The sequence below is a fragment of the Calliphora vicina genome, chromosome 1, assembly GCF_958450345.1.
Source record: "Calliphora vicina chromosome 1, idCalVici1.1, whole genome shotgun sequence".
Lineage (NCBI taxonomy): Eukaryota > Metazoa > Arthropoda > Insecta > Diptera > Calliphoridae > Calliphora > Calliphora vicina.
Window position 1 is genome coordinate 167,445,442 of NC_088780.1, and position 26,171 is coordinate 167,471,612.

The 26,171-nt window shown below is 28.5% G+C and overlaps 1 protein-coding gene across 1 annotated transcript; it reads left to right on the forward strand.

The window, feature by feature from the left end:
• Positions 1-1,609: 1,609 nt before the first annotated feature.
• Positions 1,610-25,578, forward strand: CAH6 (Carbonic anhydrase 6). The gene is made up of 10 exons (XM_065504108.1): positions 1,610-1,746; positions 4,294-4,391; positions 8,989-9,079; positions 9,152-9,414; positions 9,489-9,834; positions 22,204-22,304; positions 24,632-24,722; positions 24,807-25,069; positions 25,135-25,365; positions 25,441-25,578. Exons 1-10 carry the CDS (start codon positions 1,683-1,685, stop codon positions 25,576-25,578), a joined length of 1,686 nt encoding a protein of 561 aa, XP_065360180.1. The 5' UTR covers positions 1,610-1,682.
• The last annotated feature ends 593 nt before the right edge of the window (positions 25,579-26,171 follow it).

Sequence of the window (26,171 nt, forward strand, 5' to 3'; positions counted from 1 at the left end):
ATTTTGCAAGCTCTTTATGGAGTAATGCCTTCAATTCTTGGTCTTCAAAAATTTTTGGTAGGCCTGGGTGATCTTGGTCTCCCGTGTCAAAACCGCAACTTCTGAACAGCACAAACCATATCTCACACGTTGAAACGGATGAAATACATTCACCTTAAGCTTCGGTGAGGAGCAGAGTGCAGCGCAGACTAAATTTCACGACGGCGGCGGCTGACTCCAAAAATGGTCGGCGGCGGTTCAATGCCGGCTGTCAGTCGACTAAAGAATAACTACTTAAATTCTAAATAACTAAAAATTTAAAAAGTGAAACTCGAAACCCGAAAATTTTATGAAATTACTATTGAACTTTTTTCAAAACGGCGGCTATTTTCAAGCCGAACAAAATTTCGGTGGCGGCGGCTTGTAAAATTTATCGGCGGCTCGGCCCAGCCGGCTTACAGCCGTTCGGCGCTGGTCTCTGGTGAGGAGTCGGTGTGCTTCAGCGGTACTTTTTTCAAATTAAAGAAGTATGTATCACCCAAAAATGTACATAGGCTTTGTAAAATAGGTCAAACAAAAATATTTTGTTTTTGTTTAAAAAATAAATAAATAATTTATTTTTTTTATTGTTTTATTTCAGTAAATTTATTATCAAAGTATTTAGATCGCCTATATGAAGACATAAAAATAAATTGCGTAAAATGATTTAAGGGCTCTAAAGAAATAAGAGATTTTAAGATTAAAATTAAAGGTACCTGCTCTCAAAATTTATTACATAATTACGGTAAACAAATATGATACCTGAGATTAATGGCTGAAATAAAGCAAACTTTAAACAAAATATATTTTTAAAATAAAACAAGGCGTGATTAGACATAAAACTCATACATTTCGAATTATATTTTTACTATTTTAGTATATAAAATAAAAATTAGATAATAGGAGACTAAAACAAACATAATCAAATAATAGAAAATAACATAAATATTGAAATGAATACATGGACTAATATTTATTTATTTAAGCACTTAATAAAACATGATTTAGCTTATTTTGTTTAAACCACAGTAGTAAACGTGAACTTAACCTAAAGAAATATTGTTAAAACAGACATTAAATTTTAATAGTTTTTTAATAAACTTTTTCTTTGTCCTTAAAAATATTTCGCAAATAAAAAACTCTATAAGAATTTAGTGTTGCCCATTAATTTGGGAATGCAAAAAAGGAAATATTAAACAATTAACCATAAAAGTGAAATTGTATCGAAAGTACTTCTTCTACCAGAAAGAGTTTAAAGTTTATTTAAAAATTATGCATAAATTAAACATAAAAGAAAAAAAGAAGCTATTAAATATTATATTTAACAGATACAAACACACAAAAAATAAACATTATCAATCGATAAAACAAAATAAAATACAAAACAAAATTTGCATGTGAAATAAAGTTGAAAGATTTTGTATGAATTTTACTATAAAAACTCTTGACCAGTGATATACATTTTAGTCACTGCTTTGGCGTGTATCAAAAAACTACCTTTAACATTTTTAGCAAAATACAAATAAAATATAAACTCTAAAATACGCGTTTATACAAATTTAAACAAACAATTTTTAGCTTCAAATCATTCATTAGAAACTAATCATTAATAAAAAAAAAATAAAACATTTAAACAAATAATTAAATAAAAGTTAAGTGCAAATATGGTGGCCGGCAACCAAACTCTTCAAAAGTTATTTCTACTATTGCCACTTGCACTAAGCAGAGGTAATAAAATATTTAAAAAACCTTATTTTTTTGTAAAAAAAAAATAATTAAATTAACAATTAAAAAAAATTTATATAAAAATAGTTAAAATTAATACTTTTTAAGCCACATTTAATTATTTAATTGTTTTGTTTGCAAAAAAAAAAATATTTGTGGTTTCAAATAACTTACTGTTTAATTTTGCATTATTTGAAATTTAAAAAATAAAGTTCTTGTTTTGCAAAGAAAAATAAACAATTGAACATTCTTGCCAAAAGTTTTTTGTTTAGGTTTTTCTTTGTAAGTTTAGAGATTTTATAATAATGTTTTCAGCTACAAAATAATCAAAAAAATTATATATAATCGTTAAGTTTATTAAGATAGGTTATAGTCCTGATCTAGTACTTCATCAACCTAGTATTTGAAATTTTGAAAATAATTCCAAAATCTACCATCAGTGTCAAAAAAAAAAAAAATTATTTTATTGTGACTTCGCGTTCTCAGCAAATTTTAATAACACAGTGATTTCGAAATCAATTTAATATTTTTAAAAATTCATGAAAAAGGAAATTTTTGGGCCTTATATGTCATTTTGAAGGGTACATAGCTGTCATTTATGCTCACTTAGTTATTGAACATTACAGTGTAAACAACAAAGTTTTTTCTTCATCTAAAATGTTGAATTTTGTATCAACAAAGCGTCATATGCGGGAAGTTTTGCGTTACTTCTTTAATTTGAAAAAAGTGCCTCTGAAGCACAACGATTGCTCTCTAAAGCGTATGCTGAATGTGTTCCATCGTTTTCAACGTACGAGAGATGGTCTGTTCTGTTCAGAAGTGGTTATTTTGACATGGAAGACAAAGATTGCCCAGGCCAGCCCAAAAAGTTTGAAGACCAAGAATTGGAGGAATTACTCCATGAAGTTTGTTGTAAAACTCAACAAGTACTTGCAAAATTGTTGGGAGATACTCAAGCAGCAATTTCCAAAAAAAGTTTGCGAGCAGCAGGCTTCATTCAAAAGCAGGGAAAAATTATTTTCTTTTATAGCGTTCAAACATAATTTGGGACATGCGAAACCGTCTTCCAAGGTCTCTCGGGTTCAATTGGGATACCATACGAACGATTTTGCATGTCCCAAATGATATTTGAACGCTACACAGAGAAAACAGATTCGTGATAGCAACCGAATTTGTACCGTAGTGACCGAATTTTACAGTTGTGGCTACAACATTTTAAAAGGGTAACAAAAGTTTGGTTGCTTTATCCGAAATTCTTCTTTGTTAACTGACTTTCTGTTAATAGAACCGAAAAATTCTATGTTTGCAACCAAATCATTCGATTAACAACAAATTCGGTTGCTATCAAATCTGTTTTCTCTGTGTACGCACGCAAACTTTTTTTGGAAATTGCTGCTTGAGTATCTCCTAACGATTTTGCAAGTACTTGTTGAGTTTAACAGCAGAGAGAACTTGAAAGATAATTGTGTATGTCTGAAATGAAAATAAAAGAAAATCAAGTTTGCACCGAATAATTACTTGCAATGAAAAATGGATACATTACAATAACCCGAAACATAAGTGATCGTATGTGAACCAGGTCGAACAGCCGAATAGACATCAAAACCAAATATTCATGGCGTTAAGGTAATTCTCTGAATTTGGTGGCGTTTGCCGAAAATCGCCCAAAATATGCGGCAAGATATGAAACCGTATTTAAAATAAAGTGGTTGGGAAGTTTTGCCTCACCCGCTTTATAGTCCAGACCCATGGTAGGCGTTCATATTGTTCAGGTTACGATGATTTTCGTCAAACAACCCGAATGTGAACAAAAGAGCGTAATAGAGCGTAAAAATACACACAATTCATTCAGTTTCTTGATGTTGTTGTGGATATTTTATTTTTTACCCAAAAGAGCACACAAATTAAATGACTCTTTTTGCCTACCAATGGTCCAGACCGAGCCACATCCGACTAATATTTGTTTCGATCGATGCAGAACGTTCTCTAATAGTATCCGAAATTGGCTTGATTCGTTCTAGGCCTCAAAAGATGATCAGTTCTTTTGGATCGGAAACCATATGTTGCCATAAAGATTTTTTCCCACGATTATTCGAATAAAAATTATTCGAATACAAAAATTTTTTATTCATAAGAATAAAATTTTTACAGTTTTGAATAAAAAATTATTCGATCAATAATTGTCGAATAATCGTTTAGTCGAAGCTAAAATTAAAAAAAAAAAAATTATAAAAAATTTTATTCTTACGAATAAAAATATTTTTTTCCACGATTATTCGAATGACAGCCCTGCATCTCCATTTCTTTTGCAATGTAATTTAATGTAATAAAATAGTAAATTAATTAGAAACTAATTAATAAATGTGTTAATTTATCTTGCCAACACAGTTATTATACGCTATTATATAATTATTAATTGGTTTGTTGTCAAATTTAACATAATTAAAACATTTAATTAAAATTTATTAAATATTAATGATAATTTACTAAATTTAAACATATTTAGCAATGAAAGGAAATTGTAACAATTTGTTATGTTTTGGTTTTTAGGTCCAGATTGGTCTTATGAAAATCCCCAAAGCTGGGGTATTGAGTCACCTCAGTGCAATGGCAACAGACAGTCTCCCATACATATTAGAAGTACAACGGTGAGTTTTATTATTTATTTTGTTTTTATTATGAATAAAATTTATACATATTTGAATATTTAATTATGTTCGGGGTTAAATAAATAAAGTTTTTGAAGATGCTGCAAGCAAAATATATGTTAATGGCACCGGTTACTCGACGGATTGACTGACTAACTGACTCATTAATAAAAAAAAAACGTTTGATTAAAAAAGCAAAAGTGATTTCGATCTGCCAAAAAGTTTTATTTTTAACTAATTTAAACAAAATGCTTTTAGCTGTTTAATAACACGTTTTTGCATAATAGAGAAGAAAAAACTAAATAAAACATGACATATTTGGAAAACTAAACCAATACGAGGCCTAGTCTTAAAGTTTATGGTGTTTGGTGTTTGAAGAGTTCATTAAACCGTTTAATTTATACAGTTTTATTTTGGCAAATCTTAAATCATTTAAATTTCAAGGACATATTTGTTGTATATTTAAATTTGATTAGAAATTGTTTTATAATATGAATAGCTATAAGTAAATAGTTTGGAAAAATTAAAATTTATTTTAATGTATTTTTCTTTATAACTTTTACGCAAACACAACTTTCCTTAATCGTCTCCTAGTTTTTTTTTTTTAAAAACTATTTTAATTCTATTTTAATATACAATAGCAGAACATGCCTGTTTGAAACTATCTTAAACAAAAACATTCATACATATATGCTTCCTAGCAACTCAATTTTATTTGCTTCTAATTATGCATATATAGTAGGTAGTTTTGCAAATTCTTCCAAATTTTCCATAAACCAAATACTGGTAGGTCTAGTAAACTTAAAACTACAATAATTAAAATTCAAAAATACTTGTTTATTAACTAAATTAATTATAATTTTAAGATTTAATTTTAACATAAAAAAGAAAGTATTGTCACAATAAGATACCCTACAAACAGTTCTATAAATATTAAATTAACTAGTAATTATGCTCACTTATTTCTTATGTTTAGAACACTCCTTTTTGACTTAAATTCAGTCGCAAAAATACAGTTTTATTTTATCTTTTTATTTAAAGGTAAATTTATTATTTATCAATATTTGGCTTTAAATTTAGGAAGGAAACAAACATTTTACTCAAAGCATTGGACCTTCTATTATTGGAAATAAATGTGTCAGAATCTAAAAGACCTGTAGCTGAAACAAAAAGTCGACTTTTCGACTTTTTCCGTTTTTTAAAAAGTCGACTTTTCGAACTTTCGACTTTTGGTAGTTTATGAAAAGCCGACTTTTTGACTTTTTTGGACTATTTTCGACTTTCTGACTATTTTTGACATTTTACCATTTCTTGTAAAAATTACATGGTTTCTACATTTATTGATGCGCCTTTTGTAAAGTTTAGCAATAAAAATGAAATTTATCAAGGCGATAATAGTTAGAATATTGTTGTAAGAATTTTGTGTAGAAAAAAGCTTTATTTTATAAACATTTATTTATTTACTTATATTAGCATACACTACAAAAAATGCAAGTGCAATATTTTTTTTAACAATCTAAAAAGTCGACTTTTTTCGACTTTTATCGACTATTCGACTTTTATCGACTTTTGAGATAACATTGTTCGACTTTTTTCCGAACAAAAAGTCGATTTCGACTTTTTTCAGGAAATAGTCGATTGTTCGAACAATCGACTTATAGAACCCTACTAACTCCACAAAATAAAAATTATAGTAAATTAGTGATGTTTGAAAAATTGATTTAAAAAATTTATGAAAATGATAAAACGGAAAAAAATGGTTGTAGCCACTCCTCATAAGTTAAAATAAATAATAGAAGAACAAAATAATTTTTTCCAAAAGTTCACAACTGATTAGATAGTAATATAACAAAATTGAGAAATTTCGAAAAAAGGAGTTAGGCTTTTTAGCTTTTGAGACATCCAAATAGTATTCGGACGGGGCATAGTCTGGAATATAAAGCGGGTGAGGCAAAACTTCAAAATCACTTCATTCTAAATACTTTTTAACAGGTATCAGGCCAAGCGTTCTCATAATGAAATATTTCGGTTTCATGTCTGGCCGCATATTCTGGGCATTTTTCGGTCAATACTAGCTTTAAACGAATCAGTTGCGTTCGGTACAGGTTCTCGGTGATAGATTGGTCAGATTTCATAAGCTCATAATAAATAGAACCCTTTTACTCCCACCAAATATATATGGCGCCATGGATATTTGGCTTTGTTGTTGATTCGGCTGGTTTGCCGGGCTACACATACGATCTCTTTCGCTTCGGGTTATAGTAATGGATCCATTTTTCATCGCATGTAATGATTCGGTGCAAAAATGATTATCATTAATAGCATTCAATCATCATTTCGGACATGGTAAATCGTGTTAATCGTGTAAGGTCTCTCGACTTCAATTCGTATGATACACAATTTCCCTACTTTAGAAAGAATCCTTTCAAACGTTTTGAAACATCCGATTGAGTAGCTCCCAATGATTTTGTAAGCTCTTGTTGAGTTTTACAATAGAGTTCGTGAAGTAATGTCTCCAATTCTTGGTCTTCAAACTTTTTTGGCTGGCCTAGGCGATCTTTGTCTTCTATATCAAAATCACCACTTCTGAACCGCACAAATTAAAATCGATGGAAAGCATCCACCATAAGCTTTGGTGAGCAATTGCTGTGCTTCAGCGGCACTTTTTTTTAAAGTTAAAGAAGTAAAGCAAAACTTCCTACATATGACGCTATGTTGGTACAAAATTCAATAACTGAGTGACAGATATGTAGCCTTCGAATATTATATAAGTTATTAAAAACAAAAACCACGTTCAGAAGATACTTCATCTATTGTGAATCTGGCATTTGTAAGTCATACACGCAATAAAAAATATGAACTTTGAGACAACATAAAAACTAAACTGAATTTCGAAATTCTGGAGAACTATACATTTTGTATGGCCATGGCAAATATGTATACCAAATATTATCGAATTCAGAAGTGTAAAGGTTTAAAAATTTATTTTTTTGATAGAAATTTTTCTTTTCGTCCCTTTATCTATCGTTGATCATATATTAACGCTTCGTAACTGGCAATTAAACTTGAGTTAATCATGAGCTAACAACTTCTCTATCATACTTTGGCAACCTTAGAGCTAGTTTTTTGTATAAAGATAATCTATAATCGTTGTTTAACCCTAGCTTAAGCTAAAATTTTAGTTTTTCACTTATTATTCAACATTCGTTGTTTAAACCTAAAATAAGCTAAAATTTGAGTTTTTCATTTATTATTTAATTAGTTGACAATCTAGTAGATAAACGAAGAAGCATAATTGGCCAGTTAATTTTTTAAGGTATTGCTATATTTATATGAAACAAATTAAGGAATGCAGATGTGATTTAACTGAAAAGTTTGGTAATGCTAACAAAATTGACAGTTTATAATCCAGATCATAACACAATCATTGGTTAAAACCCGCTTAAATTTAGTTTCGCGTTTAACTTAACAGCATGTTATGCAGCGTTTAACTAACAAGCAAAAAACAAGATCTGAATCTAACAAGTAAAAAACTTGAACTTAATCTAGTTAAGTATTGTTCAGTTGCGAAAATTCAGCGGAAAATTATGTTTATAGGTGCTAAAAACCTAGATTTGATTAATTAAATTTAAAGCATTGGTTTTTAATTTACTAATTGAAAATCACCTTTAATATGTATTCATATTTATAACTTAAGTGTAAAACTTCAAAATAACATTAACCTTAAACCTCAAAATTTTATGTATTTTCCGCAAACGTAATTACAAATATTTATATGTCACACAAGAGAAAAATATTTACACAATTACATTTGTAAACATTAAATTGGTGTAAATTATTGTAGTTTAAGTAAAAGTTAAGCTAAAAATAACATAAATCTTTGAGCAATTTATGGAAGGTTAAAAGATAAAAACAATTATGTATTTTGTGACCCAAGTGACAGGGGTTAACAATTTTCCAGTGTAATATTATGCAGGGTTTGGTTTAATTGCCTTAAATTTTATTTTCTTTTGGATTTTATAGCTAAAACGACTAAAAACAGCAATAATTGTTATTCGTTTAATCAGAACTTATATGAAAAACATATGTACATACATATGTCAATTTGTCAATTCACAAGGTCTCCTATCATGTCATATAATAATGTCCTATTATTTCACAATGGTTTAAAGATGTTGTTATTGCCTTTCAAGCAAAAAATTTCCTAAAATAATGTATGCTATGTGCAGACACCTGCGCCGAACGCCTAAGAGTAGGTTAAGCTGAGACGCCGATTCGAGAAATATTAGGACATTATGACAATAAGACATGACCTTGTGATTTGATCAAATAAATTTTCAATCTTTTATACATATGAAAGTGCTTGCAATCTAATTCTGTAACACTTTTAAAAAATGACAGCAATTTTCACGCTTTTTAATAAACATAAATTTAATATTTTCCCCTCTTTACACATTTATAAACTTTACAATTACACTTATTATTTATTATTCAATTATAAATATTATTAATAGATTTAAATTACAATATATTAAGTACTATACAACAAATTTAATAATGTTTAATAACAAACAAAACACGCATTTGTTTCGTTTAGAGTTATATTCTACCCATACCTCCAATAAAATTCGGCAATTATGACATTGCGCTGGCTGGCAATTTGAATTTAACTAACAATGGTCATTCAGGTGGGTACCGTGTGCTCTAAATAATTGTTTAAATCAATTAAATAAATCAAATAAATATTTTTCAATTCACAGTTGAGTTTGCTGTGCCGTTAACAACTAATGGCCAACGTCCCTTTATTAGTGGTGGCCTTCTGAGAAATAAATATGAAGCGGAAGCAGTTCATTTTCATTGGGGCTCGGCTGGCTCTAAAGGTTCGGAACATGTTATTGACAATCGTCGTTTTGATGTGGAAATGCATATTGTACACCGAAATGTAAGATATTCCACGGTAGAAGAAGCGGCCCGCAATAGAGATGGCTTGGCAGTTTTGGGCGTTATGTTTAAAATAGTCAATGTAAGTAAAAATAGTAACTTTAATTAAACTGTGATCACAACAACTAAACTATTTTTCTTTTTATTTGTTTTTAGGTACCTGATCGTATTTATCCCGGCTTATATAGAATCTTTAATCAATTGCCAGCCATAGTGAATTATCAATCATTTACTAGTGTCGTTGGTCGTGTGTCTTTGGGTCAAATGTTGGGTGATTTGAATACTAAACAATTCTTTAGTTACAGCGGTTCTTTGACTACACCCAATTGTGCTGAAGCTGTCACCTGGCATGTTTTCCCCGGAGCATTGCCTATTGCCCAAGAACAGATACGTAAATTCTGGTCCCTTTTGGATGTCAATGGCAATGTTGTGATCAACAACTACAGACCACTACAAAATCGTAACAGACGTCCAGTATTTTATCGTATCGCTGGCAGAAGTGGTTAAGTTATAAAAACCTGCTAAACATAAATTACTTTTAACTCATTCATTTTATTAGTTATTAAGTTTAAATCATTAATTTCCATATTTATGTTATTTATCATGTTGATCATGATTTAGTTAATAATTTAATAAATTATTTATGTATATTCGTATATTATTCCATTAAAATAAATTGAATTATTATTATTATTATAATTATAATAAACTAAATATTAAAGTGATCTGTTTTATTTCCCAATAATTTGTTTAAAACTATTTGCACGATATAATTATCTGAAATCACGATTTTTTTATAAAACCTTAACAAATATAGTTTTTAGAAAAATATACATATGTGTATTTATTTTTGAATTCAAATAAAACGGCAATTATTCTAACCTATCTATTGTTAAAGTGCAGTCAATGTTTTAGAAACAGTATAGAAAATAAATTAAATCTAAAGAAATGTTTAAGAAATTATGGTGAATTATGGTACAATTTGGTTAATTTTCATATTAAAATTAAATTTTATAATGTGTTGTAAGTATTTTAATGTAATTAAACATTATTTAAGAACAATATAAAGTGCTCATATCAAGGCGGAATGAATTCAGGTGACTGCGGGCAAATTTATATTCGGACGGTGCAAGGTCTGGACTATAAGGCTTCCCAACCACTTCATTCGAAATAGTTTTCAACATTTATTGCATAATGTGGCCGAGAGTTGTCATGATGGAATATTACGTTTTCATGTCTGGCCGCATACTCTGGGCGTTTTCCGGCAAATGCTCGCTTCAAACGAATCAGTTTCGTTCTGCAGCTTATAATATAAGCTGGCTTTGGTGTCGATTCGTCGGGCTTCATCTACGATCTCTTACGCTTCGGGATATTGCAATGGATCCATTTTTCATCGCATGCAATGATTTGGTGCAAAAATGATTTTCTTTTATAGCTTTCAAGCATCATTTCGGACATTCAAAATCGTCTTTCAAGGTGTCTCGTCTTCAATTCATATGGTACCCAATTTCCCTGCTTTTGGATGAATCCTGCTGCTTGTAAATGTTTTGAAAATGCTAACTGAGTAGCTCCCAATGATTTTGCAGAGCTCTTATGAGTTTTACAACAAACTTCATGTAGTACGCTTCCAATTCTTGGTCTTCAAATTTGTTTGGCTGGCCCGGGTATTGGCATTTATATGAACAAAATTGAGGAATTCGGAATTGATTTGACTGAAAAGTATGGCAATGCTAATCAAATTGACAGTTTATAAACCAGATCAAAACACAATCATTGGTTAAATCTCGATTAAATTTGTTTCGAGTTTAACTAACAGCATGTTAAACAGCGTTTATCTAACAAATAAAAAACTAGATCTAGTTAAGTATTGTTCAGCTGTGATCATCGACGAAAATTATGTTTATAGGTGCTAAGTCCTAATTTTTATTCATTTAAATCATGACTGTGATTATATTGTTTTTAATTTACTAATTGAAGAACTACTTTAATATGTATTTACACTTATAATTTAAGTGTAAAACTGCAAAATTACATTAAGCTTAAATTCCAAAATTTTATATATTCTCCGTAAACGTAATTACAAATATTTATGTCACACAAGTGAAAAATATTTACACAATTACATTTGTAAACATTAAATTGGTGTAAATTATTTTAGTTTAAGTAAAAGTTAAGCTAAAAATATCATAAAAATAGATTTGTAGTAGCAACCGAATTTGTTGCCAATCGAATGATTCTGCCTTGGTGACCGAATTTTACAGTTTGGTAGCTTCAACCGAAATTATTCCTTATTAACTGATATTCTGTTGATAGAACCGAAAAATTCTATGTGTATAGCTGAATCAACAAATTTGGTTGTCAATATGAATTTTTAATTTGTACATTTCTATATATAAAAATACTTTTAATTTAGCAAGGTTTCAATTTGTTGTCTCCTATATCAATAAAACAATCACATGTGTATATAATTGCAATAATATTAAAAATGTTTTGAAATCGATTTTCAAAACTCCTTTTTTTCAAACACACATTCTATGTGTTGCAAAAGAATTAGATTGTATAACACAATAAAACGTGATGTTTATCATTAAAATAATGATAATTATGTGTCATCTTCATCCAAAACATATGGTATAAAAACGTGACTTGTAAAGCCTTCAAGGAATCCATTCCAATTTGATTATGTATATTAACAGATTTATTCATGACTTAACTAGGGTTTCCCTAAAAAGTTGTTAAGAATAAACGTATTTACAACTATAATTCCAAGTGATTGTATTGTTCTCCACACCTACATATTTTATAATGCATATCTAGTTAATTTGTTTAAATTATAAAATCACGTTGCTATTGTTATATTTAAATCCGTTATTGTTTTGAAACATAAACATATGCATTATTAGGGTGTCCCTTATATCGATTAAAAAATTTATAGAAAAAAAAATAAAATATATAAATTTGTGTTACAACGTTGTGATATGTGCATTTCCACATTCGTACGCTTTTGAAGTGAGAGAAATAAATAAATTATAGGAGATATTTACTATCATATATAATAAATTTAAAGTCCTATAACTCCTAAATTTAGAAAGAGCAGACAAACATTATAAGATTTTAAAGCTTCTAATTGAAATGCAAGTTGTTGTTATAATTTTGATTTATGCCGAACGAGACACACTTTCTATATTAAAATAAAATGTTTAGTGTGATTATTAGATGTTGTAATTTCTTTTTTGAAGTTAACGCTTTAATGCATATTGTTGCCAATTGTCTACATTCCAGTTCCACTTAGTTTTAGACGAATATAAGCTTGATACTAATTCAGATTCTAATTTCGAAAAATCAAATGGAGTACGAAAAGTTTCAGCTAAAGAAATTCAAAATCAAACTAAAGCTAAAGGAAATATAATAAATAAAAATCAACTAAATATTTGATATTTTATAGAAAAATAAAAGTAAAAATCATGCATTTAAGGGTTAAAACCACTAAATTTTGATTTGAATTAAATTTTTCAGCCATTTTATTAGAAAAATCTCGGAGTACTGGTAAGAAACGATGATTTGGGCACCGGAACGCGACATTGCAACATTAACAAAATCAAATGAAAAATTTAACGTTAATTGAGCTTTGTTCGGCCTCTTTCAGTTTTTTCTCCAATTTTCTCATGATAACAACTCAGATTAGCTGCAAATACATTATAATATAGAAACATAGAGAAAACACATAGAGCGGAAACTCTGCTGTCAAAGACCTAATTCAGTTGTCAAAAACCTAAGTGGTGAGAATGTATTAGTAAATAAAACTATGTGAAAACAAAAACAACACTCGTATGTGTAACTTTTTTGAGTAATTTTTTTGAGTTTCCGCTCTATGTTCTCTATGTATAGAAATTTCAAAATTGGTTTATAATGATAATTAATTGAGCAAAGAATAATTGATTAGTTTGAAAATTTAATAATTTCGTGCAGTTACAGAAGAATATCCATCAACTTACGTAATTAAAAATAAAATAATATATATTAGTTTATTAGTAGCAAAGTATACCAAATCCAACTCTCAATTTTTTTCAAATTACTCTCTCACATATACGGGTACCGTGTGAGCTCAGAGAAATGTAAACAAATGAAATGTCTTGAAATTTAAATTTTTGATAAAATAACGTTTTTTTACACATATTACATTAACACATATAATTTTATATTTTTTTTAAACACTTTTAGCACACTTTCATTGTTAAAAAGTTTCTATTTTGCACAAATCAAGAAAAAAATATTTTTGTAAATTCTGACATGTAATTTTATGTTATTGTAGAATTTAAACTATAGGACAGAGTTACAATTTTTGGTATTGAAAATTCATACAAACTCAAATTTAGAACATATTTATAAAACTCTGTTGCCTGTAGAAAATTTAAAAGTTACCAACATATGTGTAATTTATAGAGTTAGGTACTGTTGTCAAAGTGTTGGACTACTTGTTATACTTTGATTAGTAGTATATTCGTAATAATACCGTAGTTAAAATCCGTAATTAGCCGACTGAGATTCGAAGCATTTATTGTAATATTCAGCCGACGAGAGCTGAATAATTTATCTCCTCAATCCGTAAGCTATATTTACCAATAATTATCGTTATCCGAAGAAAATCCGAAGCATTTATCTCGTCGGATTGTGACAACCCGTAAAATGCAATATCTACGTCATCTAACGGGAAATCATTCGCAAGGCGTAAGTTTATTATTCTTGGCGCCATCGAATTTATCTCCTTGGATTGCACCCGATGCATTTACTTCCCCATAATAAGTCGTTAGCCAACCGAGAGTCGAAACGTTTATCACTCCGAATCCACTACTACTAGCTTCGTTCATTAACAAACACATTCCAAAGATACAAGAGAGCTCTATGGTAATGAAGATTTTAAATGAAGCAGAACCTGGAGACCCCGGATGGAAACAAAAACTGCATCACAAATTATTTGAATTTTGCATAACTTTTGATTTTATACCCCTAACAAGGGTATATATAAGTTTAGAATTCCGTTTGTATTTTCAACATTTTTCATTTGCGACCCCACAAAGTATATATGTATATTCTGGATCGTTATAGATAGCGAAGTCGATATAGCCATATTCATCTGTCCGTCTGTGTGTTGAAATTAACTTTCTGTAGAACCCCAAATACCTTACATCCATGATTCATACATCAATATATCGGGAATTCTCTCGGCTCGGTTGCTATTTAAAATTGAAACAATCGGTCCACAACTGGATGAGATATAAGAAAAAACCAGGACAACCTCGATTTTTGACCTATTTATATATAGACAATATCGATATCCAATAATAGATATTTCAAAGACCTTTGCAATGGCGTATATAATGTCAAAGTAAGTCGGACCTACAATGCGTCAAAATGGGGAAAATATTTCTTACCCCGAATTTTTTGTCATCACTTTTTTTTATAAAATTTTTTTCACAAATTTTTATACCCTTAACCTTCGTCATTCCGTTTGTAATTTCCACAATATAATTTTCCGACCCTGTAAAGTATATATATTCTGGATCCTTATGGATAGCGAAGTCGATATAGCCATGTCCGTCTGTCTGTTGAAATCAACTTTCCGAAGCCCCCAAATAACTTACATACACGATTCATACATCAATATCTCCGGAATTCTTCCGGCTCGATAATTTAAAATCGAGAAAATCGGTCCACAAATGGCTGACATATAAGGAAAAAACCAGGACAACCTCGATTGTATTTATATGGTTATCTAATGATAGACATATGTATGTATATAAGACCATAAGTTGGACCTACAATGGGTCAAAATCGGAAAAAATATTTTTTAACCCGATTTTTTTTTTCACCAAAAGTTTTTTTTTTTTAAAAATTAAAAAAAATTAAAAACCAAAAAAAAAAATTTTTAAATTTAAAAAAAAAAAATTAAAAAATGTTTATTTTGAAATATAATTTGGTGAATGGTATATAAGATTCGGCACAGCCGGATAAAGCTCTCTTACTTGTTTTAAACTAAAAAAAAAAAATTTTATTTTTTTTTTAAATTTTGTGTACCTAAAAATATTTAAAATTAATTGATTAATCATAGTTTTGGTTAATCAGAAATTTTACTGATAAATCATTTAATTGATTAATGTTGACTATTCACACATCCCTAGAAAAAATCAAATATAATCACACTAAACATTTTTCAGCCACGGTGGTTTACAAAAAACTGATTTTTATGACCTTTGACATACAGTATCTCAATTATCCTATTTAGAATCAATGATGGCCTAAATACAATTTTTATTTCACTATCATTCGTTCCACATTGAAACACTTATTGGACTTAACTATAAACGCAAGTTTTGAACACCTTATCTCTATCAATACAATATACTAAATCAATATTATCTAGGACTAATAATGAGTTTTGAAGGTCTTGATGATTTTTGTATACTACACATACTATTTATGCATTTAATATTTGTCAATTCAAAAGTCATTATGAGGGGACAGCCTAAAATAAACTAATCCACATTTAATAGAGAACCCGGGCAAATGTTAATTAAAATTTAATCTTTTATTAAGTGTCGCAGACAAAGAACATTACAATTTGCAAAAACTGCACTGAAGGTACTTTTGCACACAATTTGTGCAGCAACATTTAAGTATTTCATTTACTTTTTCTTAATTTTACAACTATGAGTGGTTTTTAGGTTTATGATAATTAACTCTTGAGTGCAGACTAACTTGTGTACCTGTGTGGTTTGTTTTTGTTGTTAAAGTCATAAAGGTAAATAGACTTACAATTTGTTGGTATTTGAAAAGTTATTGTCTTTTAAAATGTTTATGGTTTTGAGGGTTTGAGTTGAAAACCTTTTTTCTGTGACAAAACCATGATAGTGGTACGTTAAACAGATGAAAAGACAAAATGACTCTAATGCAAAATGAGTAGGTTTTTGAATGTATGTTTATGAGTGTAAGTATGTCAGTGTACCGGCAAATCTTTTGTTTAATTTCTAAGAGATGTATCTAAATACAAGTTCGTATACAAGTTGTAAAAGAAACCACATGCAGCAGAAATAAACATATTTACTCATATTATTCACAGCATAACTTAATATTTCAACTCAAAATTTATCATAAGATTGAAGAATTACATACATTAGAGTTTGTTTAGTTTTGAGTAAAAATTGAAATGTATAAAAAATAATGGTAACAAAACATTTCGAGTTCAGTACATTTGAAATTGTTAACGGAAGATAAACGCATTTACAAACTAAATACTTAATACGGTAGTGTAGAGGTGGTTGTTACTCGTAATTACAATACAACAAAACCAAAACGTATGTAACTGAAATAAAACGTTACTATTTGAATATTTTAAATCATTTATCAATTTTCTGTTTTCTATAATTAGATTCACCTTTTCTGTGTTACAAAAATAGAAATAAAAAATAAACATAATAAACATTTAAAGTTAAAGCAAAAGATAATTTATTCTTAAGAATTATTAAAGAAGTAAAGAATTGTCATGAGTTATCCGGTGCTCAATAATTTCTATCAACGTCTGCTGTTTCTGCTGCCATTAGCTTCGGGTATGTAATCAATAAATGACAATTGTGAACAAAATTAAATAAATACAAAAACACAAACAAAAAAAAGCAATAAAAACAAATTGTAAACAAAATTTGAAAACCGCCACATAAATTATTCTATGAAATTAATCAGGTGTAACGACAATAACAAATGCAACAAACTCTTTTAAATGATTGTACTCGTTAACGGTATGATTCCAGTAGCTGTGACAAACGTACAATTTAAACTTGAAATTTTAATTGCTGCCATTAGAAAATACCCATAAAATGTCTGTATTTGTTGGTTTAGAAATGTCCAAATGTATTTTTGGAAAAATACTATTATAATGTTAATTTGGGTCAGTGAAATGTATAATATTTATTAAAAGTTTTCAAGATATTCTTTAAATCATTTCCTAGGAACTAACGAAACAGGAATTGGTATCTAAAATTTAATAATTGTTATTTATTAACTGACAACTATAAATAAACAAGCAACGAACAGTGGGGTCAATCGCAAAAAAGTGGTTATAAATTTGAATCTTCTAAACCTTTGATGAGATTGGAAAATTATGTATGAATGAATCTTAGAGAAGGACATTGGCTTTAAGAAAATCAAGGATATTATTTTCTAACAAAAACAAAATATCAAAAACTTGTCTATTTTTCATGAAAATTCAAACGTTTTTATTTTTGATTTCATAATTTGTTTGACTTCACCTCTTCAAGTGTCAAGGTAATGAAATGCCTATTTGTTTCACTAGGATACCTAAGTAACTTAGGTACAAGTACCTTTAAAATGTTCGTTTTCTAAATTCACTTTATTTTGTTCTTCTCAAATATCTTCGGTAATGTTTGTCCCAATATTTCTCTAAAAACATTGACTTATTTCCAATAAATTTCGAAAGAACATGAACATTTTTTTCTACAATATCTCATCCGCGTAGTCTTGAAAAATAATCAAAGTCAAAATTTGGAAATGAGTTTCAAAACTGGAGTTTTAAATATTTTTCAAAGACTTTTTTAAATATTTTCAATATTTCTACATATTTGATGAGAACTGGCTTCAAATACTAACTAACTAATAAGAAGTTTATCAATCGATATATATTTATATGTTCCCCACTTCAGGTAATGGTTCAAAATAGTGAATTTTTAAACAAAAATTCAAAGTTTATCATTCAAAATGAAAAATGTCTCATGTAGTTTTTAAATTTTTTCTACAAATTATTAGGTGTATGACTGTAAACTGCGGAATTTTTTCTAAAATTGTTAGCTTTTACTTTGAAACATTTGTACAATATCCATCTTTCTGGGAACACATGCATTCCGAGCCAAAAGAACAGCTCATCTTTTGAGCTGAAGTTAAGCGTATCCCAGAGAGAGCGTTATGCATCGAGGGAAGCAAAACTTCCCACCACATCATTCTAAATAGTTTTTAACAGGTATTGCAACATGTGGCCTAGCGTTGTCATGATGGAATATTACGGTTTTGATGTCTGGCTCGCTTCAGTATCAAGGCGAGATTTCAGCAGCTCATAATAGATAGGACCCTTTTGCTCCCACCAAATACAGAACATTACCTTAGCGCCATGGATATTTGGCATTGAACTTCACGTACGATCACTTACGCTTCGAGTTATCGCAATGGATCCATTTTTCATTGCAACTAATGATTCCATGCAAAAATTAGTTTCTTTTATAGTTATCAAACAACATTTCAGACATGCAAAATTGTCTTTCAAGGTTTCTCATGCTTCAATTCGTTCTTGGTCTTTAAACTTTTTTGGCTGGCCTGGGCTCTTTTAGCCTTCCGTGTCAAAATCACCATTTCTGAACCAAACAAACCATCACTCGCACGTTGAAACCAATGGAATATATTCACCATAAGCTTTGGTGAGCAATAGATGTTCTTCAGTGGCACTTTTTTTTCAAATTAAAGAAGTAAAGAAAAACTTTCCGCATATGACGATTGCCACAAAATTCGAAATTTTCGGACCAAAAAAATTTGTTGTTTACATTATAATGTTCAATAACTAACTGAGAATAAAAGATAATTCACTATTTTCGAGCATTGACAGTCTGTCTATATTCATTTAAAATTTCTTATTTGTCATGTTTGAAGCCAGTGCTTATGAAATATGTAAAAATACAATACTCATTTGCAAATTTTGACAATGGCACAATCTGGCGGTGTATGTATTATTTCTGAATTTATTAGAAATAAAATATGATTTAAGAAAAATATTTAGACATCCAGTACCGAAAATATTTCTGAAAACCAAATAAAGTCAAGGTAAAAAATGAAAATTTGAAAATGTTTACTTTAATATATTTTAAACTGTAAGAGATAACTTAGTGAAATAAGCATTTGCTTCATTTATTGAAATCTGTAGCTATTTGTGCAACTTACAAGCTGTAAAATGTTATCCTAAGTAGATGTGTTCGACTTTGACAACCTGTAGCTCACTTTGTATTGTAACAGTTTGCTCAAATATTTAATTTTCTTAAAGTTTATGACCGATTCTACAATTCGTTCATACATCACTTTGCCATCAGAGCAGTAGTTTACAAGATTCACATTTATTACCATTTTTTTACAATTGTATCCACTGTGCTTGACTTTTAAGCTAAGAACAAAAGAGTTAAGACATAAACTTTTAATTACTCTGCAAATGCTAGCATTAATGTTTATGTCTTCAGTCTTTTGTTTGTTTATTTGTTTTATTTATTTATTCTCTTTCAAATGGCTTCCACATCTTTTAAATATTATTTTTCCATTAAAATGTTATTTAAAGTTAATTAGATCTTCCGTAAATAGTAATTTGTTTTGCACTTAAATAGATAAATGAATTTTTATTTTTAACATTTTTTGGGGATGTTTTAGAAATAATAGCAGAAAAGATGAATTTAATTATTGGCTATTAAAATGAGTAATTAAGCTTAAAATAAAAACGTGTTATAGTGTTTAAATTTCTGTTTGTGTGTGCTATTATGTGCTCTCTATTAAAACACCACTTAATTAGTGACCAATTGTTAGCTAAATTTAAAGTATTTTTTTAGTTTTTTGCTTCATAATGGAATTAAAGAAAATTGTTTTTTATTTATAAATTAATTATATGTATATGTATATGTAAATATTTATATTTTTTTAGAAGCTTCTTCTTTTTGTCTTTAAATTTTTTGGAAATAAGTTTTCTCCTCCCAAGCCATATAAAACAATTAATATTTGGAATTTCCTTTGGATCCGCGTCTGATTGAATACTTTTTAAAAGGTATTGCAACATGTGATAGAGCGAGTCATGATGGAATATTACAGTTTCATATCTGGCCACATATTCTGGTCATATTTCGGCCAATGCTCGCTTCAGAAGAAACAGTTACGTTCGGAATAGTTTTCTTGCGATGGTCTGGTCAGATTTCAGCAGCTCATAATAGATAGGATCCTTTTGCACTCACCAAATACAGATAATTACCTTAGCGCCATATATAGAGCTTTGGAGCCGATTATGCTGGTTGTCGGGGCTTTACATACGATCTCTTATGCTTCGGGTTATCTTAATGGATCCATTTTTTTATCACAAGTAATGATTCGATGCAAACATTATTTTCTTTTATAGTACATAAGCATTAATTTGAACATGCAAAGTCGTCTTTCAAGGTTTCTCGGCTTCAGTTTATGGTAACCAATGTCTCTGCTGTTGGATGAATCCAGCTGCTTGCAAACGTTTTGAAATTGCTGCTGAAGTAGCTCCCAATGATTTTAGTTTTTTTTAATAATACATTCTCAGCACTTAGGTTTTTGACAACTAAGTTAGGTCTTTGATAGGAGAGTTTCCGCTCTATGTCCTTAGTTTTTTGAAAATTTCAAAAGAAAACTATTTTGATTTTTTTTTAATTTTTTTTTAGTTTAATCACTCTTTTGGGTTACCCTCTATATGAAGAAAACTTGTTTAATATTCTAAATGGAAAAACGTATTTAAATCCTTTATTTTCAATAATATTTTAAATTTGAAAAGTGTTAATACTCAGTATTGCCGTCTATAAATACCTTTAAAGATTTAATTTGCTAAATAACAAAAAAAAACAACTCTGAATTTTATTTTCACTAAATGATTTCAAATTTATTGCTAAGACAATTGATAAATACATAAAACAATAAAATAAATTAACAATTATTTGCTAATAAAACTAATTAAGAAACCTAATAAATTTTGGCATTAGTTTTAAAGTAGCAGACATCATTTTTAAATTTAAAAAACTTGCATCAGTTTTGCTGAATTTAAATAAATTTAAAGGAACAACATTAAAATGTTGTCTCGTAATGGTCGCTGTAACAAAAGGCTTTACTGACTTTATTTGGCAAAAACTGTTATTACTACCACTCCATAGTGACAAATTACGTTTTAAATGATTTAAATCAGTAGAATTTCCTTGATTTTGCAAAAATTGTTTTGACGATATGCTTGATTCAAATCTGCCATAATTTATGGGAGTCTGCAATATGGCTTTACCTTCAGCTATGGAAGATTTACTGCAAGGGTGGTAAATAAAAACAAAGAAAAATAATAATAATATGAATTATAATGTAACCCATTTAAATTTTATTACTTAATAGCAATTATAAATTGCAAATATAAATTTATGTAGTTTAGTAAGTTAGTAAGTAAGTAAGTTGTGTGTGGTTAATCTCTTGAAAGCGCTTCAATTTAAGTTAAGTTAATGTAATGTATTGTATGTAAATGCGAAAGTTTGAAATATGAATGTTTGTACAATATGTAAAAAGTGATTGCTTTAATTATATAATTGTTAGTATGCATGCTTTTTTTGGTTTGTTTGTTTTTGTTTTATATAAATATTGCCAAAACTGTAGCTAACTTGCGTGTCAACTGTCAGCATTTACTCAGACATTTAATTTTATTTATTTCTAAATCTTTTTTTCTATTTGTTTACTAAACTAAACAACAGTTTTAAAATCATTTTTCAAAACAACACCATCACCATCATCGTCATATGCAGATATGATTTAGTTCCTCATACTGTCATGATAAACAATTTTATTTTCTATTAAGTTTTTGTTTAAATTTTTGCACTAAACTCTAGGCCTCGATTTAAACTTTAACTACAGACACAAAACGAACCAAACTTTAATAAAATTTTATTCAAATGTTGTAATAATTTGTAATTGTGGTGGCTGTTAAAAAAAATTACTCTAATTTTTAGTTTATTATTGCCATAAAAAACAGCTTGTTTTTAAATATTTAACATATTTAACATAATTTGTTTATTTATAGATCATTTTAACTATGATGAACCAACAGAATGGTTTAATGAATTTCCACAGTGTGGAGGTCACAAGCAATCACCAATTGCTATAACAACTCACAAGGTAAGTAATATAGTACTAGTAGAATTAAGTAAAACTTTTAAACATTAACAAACATAATGGTACTTTTTAAGCACAATTTGTTTTTTAAATATTTTGTTTAATTTTTTGTGCTAATTGACCTATGATTAAAAAAAACAGAATGTAATGGCAAGTATTAAATAAAAATTAGAAATTTATTTTTTAAGAAATAATCCAAAGTCAATATCTTTGCTATAAGTTTCACCTCAATCATTCCAACTCGAAATAAAAGTAGTTCTGTTAAAAAATCAAATGGATTTTGAAAATTTGGTTCGAATATAATTTATATGGAAAAATTAAAAATACAACAAAAATGAGGTAAATATTTGTGGTCAAATATAACGAAACAAGCGGATACCCGGCGTGTGCTAAAAAGTATGTGCCTTATTACTTCACTTCATTTCTAAAATAGTAGTATTTCTACTACACAGAGAAAACAGATTCGTGATAGCAACCGAATTTGTTGCCAATCGAATGATTTTATCTTAGAGACCGAATTTTACAGTTGTGACTACAGTATTTTTTAAAGGATAACTAAAGTTTGGTTTTCTCAACTGAAATTCTTCTTTATCAACTGACTTTCTGCTGTTAGAACCGAAAAATTCTATGTGTGCAACCGAATCATTCGATTGGCAACAAATTCGGTTGCTATCACGAATCTGTTTTCTCTGTGTACTGTTTAAATATGTAGTATTTCTACTCCTTTTTTTAAAAAAATAGTATTTCCACTCCTTATTTAAAAAAATATTATTACTACTTTTTTTATAATAGTAGTATTTCTACTCCTTTTTTCAAAAAGTAGTACTTTTACTTCTTTTTTAAGTACTACTATTTCTACTACTTTTTAAAAAGTAGTAGAAATAGTAGTACTTCTTTTTAAAAAAAGTAGTATTTCTACTTCTTTTTAAAAAAAGTAGTATTTCTACTTCTTTTTAAAAAAAGTAGTATTTCTACTCCTTTTTTTATAATAGTAGTATTTCTAATCCTTTTTAAAAAAAGTAGTAATTTTACTTATTTTTTAAAAAAGTAGAAAGTAGTATTTCTACTACTTTTTTTAAAAAGTAGTATTTTTACTCCTTTTTTTAAAAAGTAGTATTTTTACTCCTTTTTTAAAAAAGTAGTATTTCTACTCCTTTTTTTAAAATAGTAGTATTTTTACTCCTTTTTTAAAAAAGTAGTATTTCTACTCCTTTTTTATAATAGTAGTATTTCAACTCCATTAAAAAAGTAGTACTTTTACTTCTTTTTTAAAAATGTGGTATTTTCACTACTTTTTAAAAAAAGTAGTATTTCTACTGCTTTTTTTTAAAAAAGTAGTATTTCTACTACTTTTGTTAAAAAGTAGTATTTTCAATACGTTCTTTAACACATTGACTGCCACGTCGGACACATATGTGTGACACTGCACTATGCGGTTTACGCCACGTCGGACACATATGTCTGACACGACCTTTATTCTCTCTAGCCATGTCAGACAATAGTGATGGATTTTAAGAATTTTTTCGATGTTGTCTGGAAGTTCCTCATCAAAACTGTAATATTCACATTCTTCATCACTTTCTGAACTTGTACTGAGTATTTTTTCTAAATCAGTATCTCATAAAAAATTCTTTTTCGCCATTTCGTAAGACCCTCTTATTTATAAAAAAAATCTGTTTCTAAGCAGATTAATTCCAATATTGACGTTTTTGAAGAGATTACGCAAAGAAAATGCTGTGGCCCCAAGCATCTTATTTGCTGAAAGTGCCTTGGCAGTCAATGTGTTAAAAAAGTAGTATATATTTCTAATACGTTTTTTTAAAAAGTAGTATTTTTACTCCATTTTTAAAAAAGTAGTATTTCTACTCCTTTTTTTAGAAATGTAGTATTTCTACTCCTTTTTTTTAACAAAAAAAAAATATTTCTATTCCTTTTTCTAAAAAAGTACTATTTCTACTCCATTTTTTTAAAATAGTAATATTATATTTAAAGGAAAAGTAGTATTTATAATCCTTTTTTTAAAAAGTTGTATTTCTACTCCTTTTTTTAAAAAAAGTAATACATATTTACTCCATTTTTTTAAAAAAGTAATATTTCTACTCCTTTTTTCAAAAAGTAATATTTCTACTACATTTTTTTTAAGAAAAATAATATTTCTACTCCTTTTTTTAAAAAAAAGTAGTAGAAAAGTAGTAGAAAAAAAAAATTAAAAATTTTTTTTTTACAAAATTTTGAAAAAAAATTATTTTATTATTGGAGCATAAACTGCTCAAATACTTTGATATATTATATGTTTAACTTACTAATTGTCCTCTTTTCCTCAACAACAGACTATAGACGTTATAGCGCCACCCATATTATTTGGTTTATATGACGCCCCCATGTCACAACCGCTAAAAATGCGCAACAATGGTCACACAGGTATTTATTACACTTTTCTTTTGCTTAAGTAAAACCAAAACTTAAATTTCATGCCACCAATATCTCTCATTCATTTATTGAAAGTTGAATTTAATGTACCACCGACGGTATTGGGTGACAAGCCATTCATAACGGGCGGCATATTGGATGACATCTACGAAGTGGAACAGGTGCATTTTCATTGGGGCTCAACCCTGCGCAAGGGTTCCGAACATGTGCTAAATGGTCATCAATACGATATAGAAATGCATATTGTGCATAGAAATAAAAAATATGACAACATGAAGACGGCAATACATTTTGAGGATGGTGTGACAGTGGTCGGGGTTTTATTTAAGGTGGTAAAGGTAAGTAATCTTTGTTTGTATAGCTTCAATATATAAAATAACAAGTAACATAATTATTTATATAGACCGATCAGGTGTATTATCCCGGCTTAAATGTGGTCTATAGTAATTTACCAAATGTGCAGCAATTTAACTCTTCCTCTACGGCAGAAGAACTAATAAGTTTGGGTTCATTGTTGGGCAACATAAATCGTGAAGATTTCTATACCTACCAGGGCTCATTGACAACGCCACCTTGTGCGGAATCGGTAACCTGGGTAATATTTTCGGATATTTTGCCAATTTCCTATAGAGAAGTAAGTAATATTTTTATAAACATTTTTAAATTAACTTTATAAATATTTTTTGTTTTTTTTTAAATTTGTTTTCAGTTACCAAAATTCTGGGATGTTTTAGATGAACATGGCAAGAACTTTGTCAATGTTAGACCCATACAAAATAATGGTTTCCGCAAGATCTATCATCGTAAACCTCTGTTTAGATTTAAATATTTTGGCTGGCAAAAGTAAATTTAATATTAATATTTTCGAATTTATTTATATATAAGGTATATTATAACGATTTACAATATATTTTATTAGATTTATGTTTTTTTATATAAAAAAGTATTAAGTATATTTAGCCAAATATATTATTGTATTATAACAAATTATAATATGAAATTTAACTTAATTTAAATAAAATAAAATATTTTTTATGTTAATTTGTCTTTTGTTGCCATTCATAGGCTTTTTTTACAGCTTAGGCTTTTAAAGTCAATTTAATTTAGTCTGAAACTAAAGTAGTCCAAGTTCAGCTGAATGTATTTGATTCTGGTCCATTGTTTTTTTATTTGTTTAAAAGTATGAAGCCACTTCAGCTGTTGGAAGTTATGTTTTGTAAAAAAAAACTAAAATCATCAACAAAAAGTAAGTAAATGGAGGCAAATGATTTATATCCCAATTAAAATGTCTCTTTTTATTAGGTGATTATGGCTGTAATTTTGAGTGTCCAAATAAGTAAGTAAAAATACATCATGTATGCAGATGACTTTATTGTTTTATTATTTTATTATTTATTATTTGAACAAAAACCAATTTGCTTACACAGCGAAGAATTATAA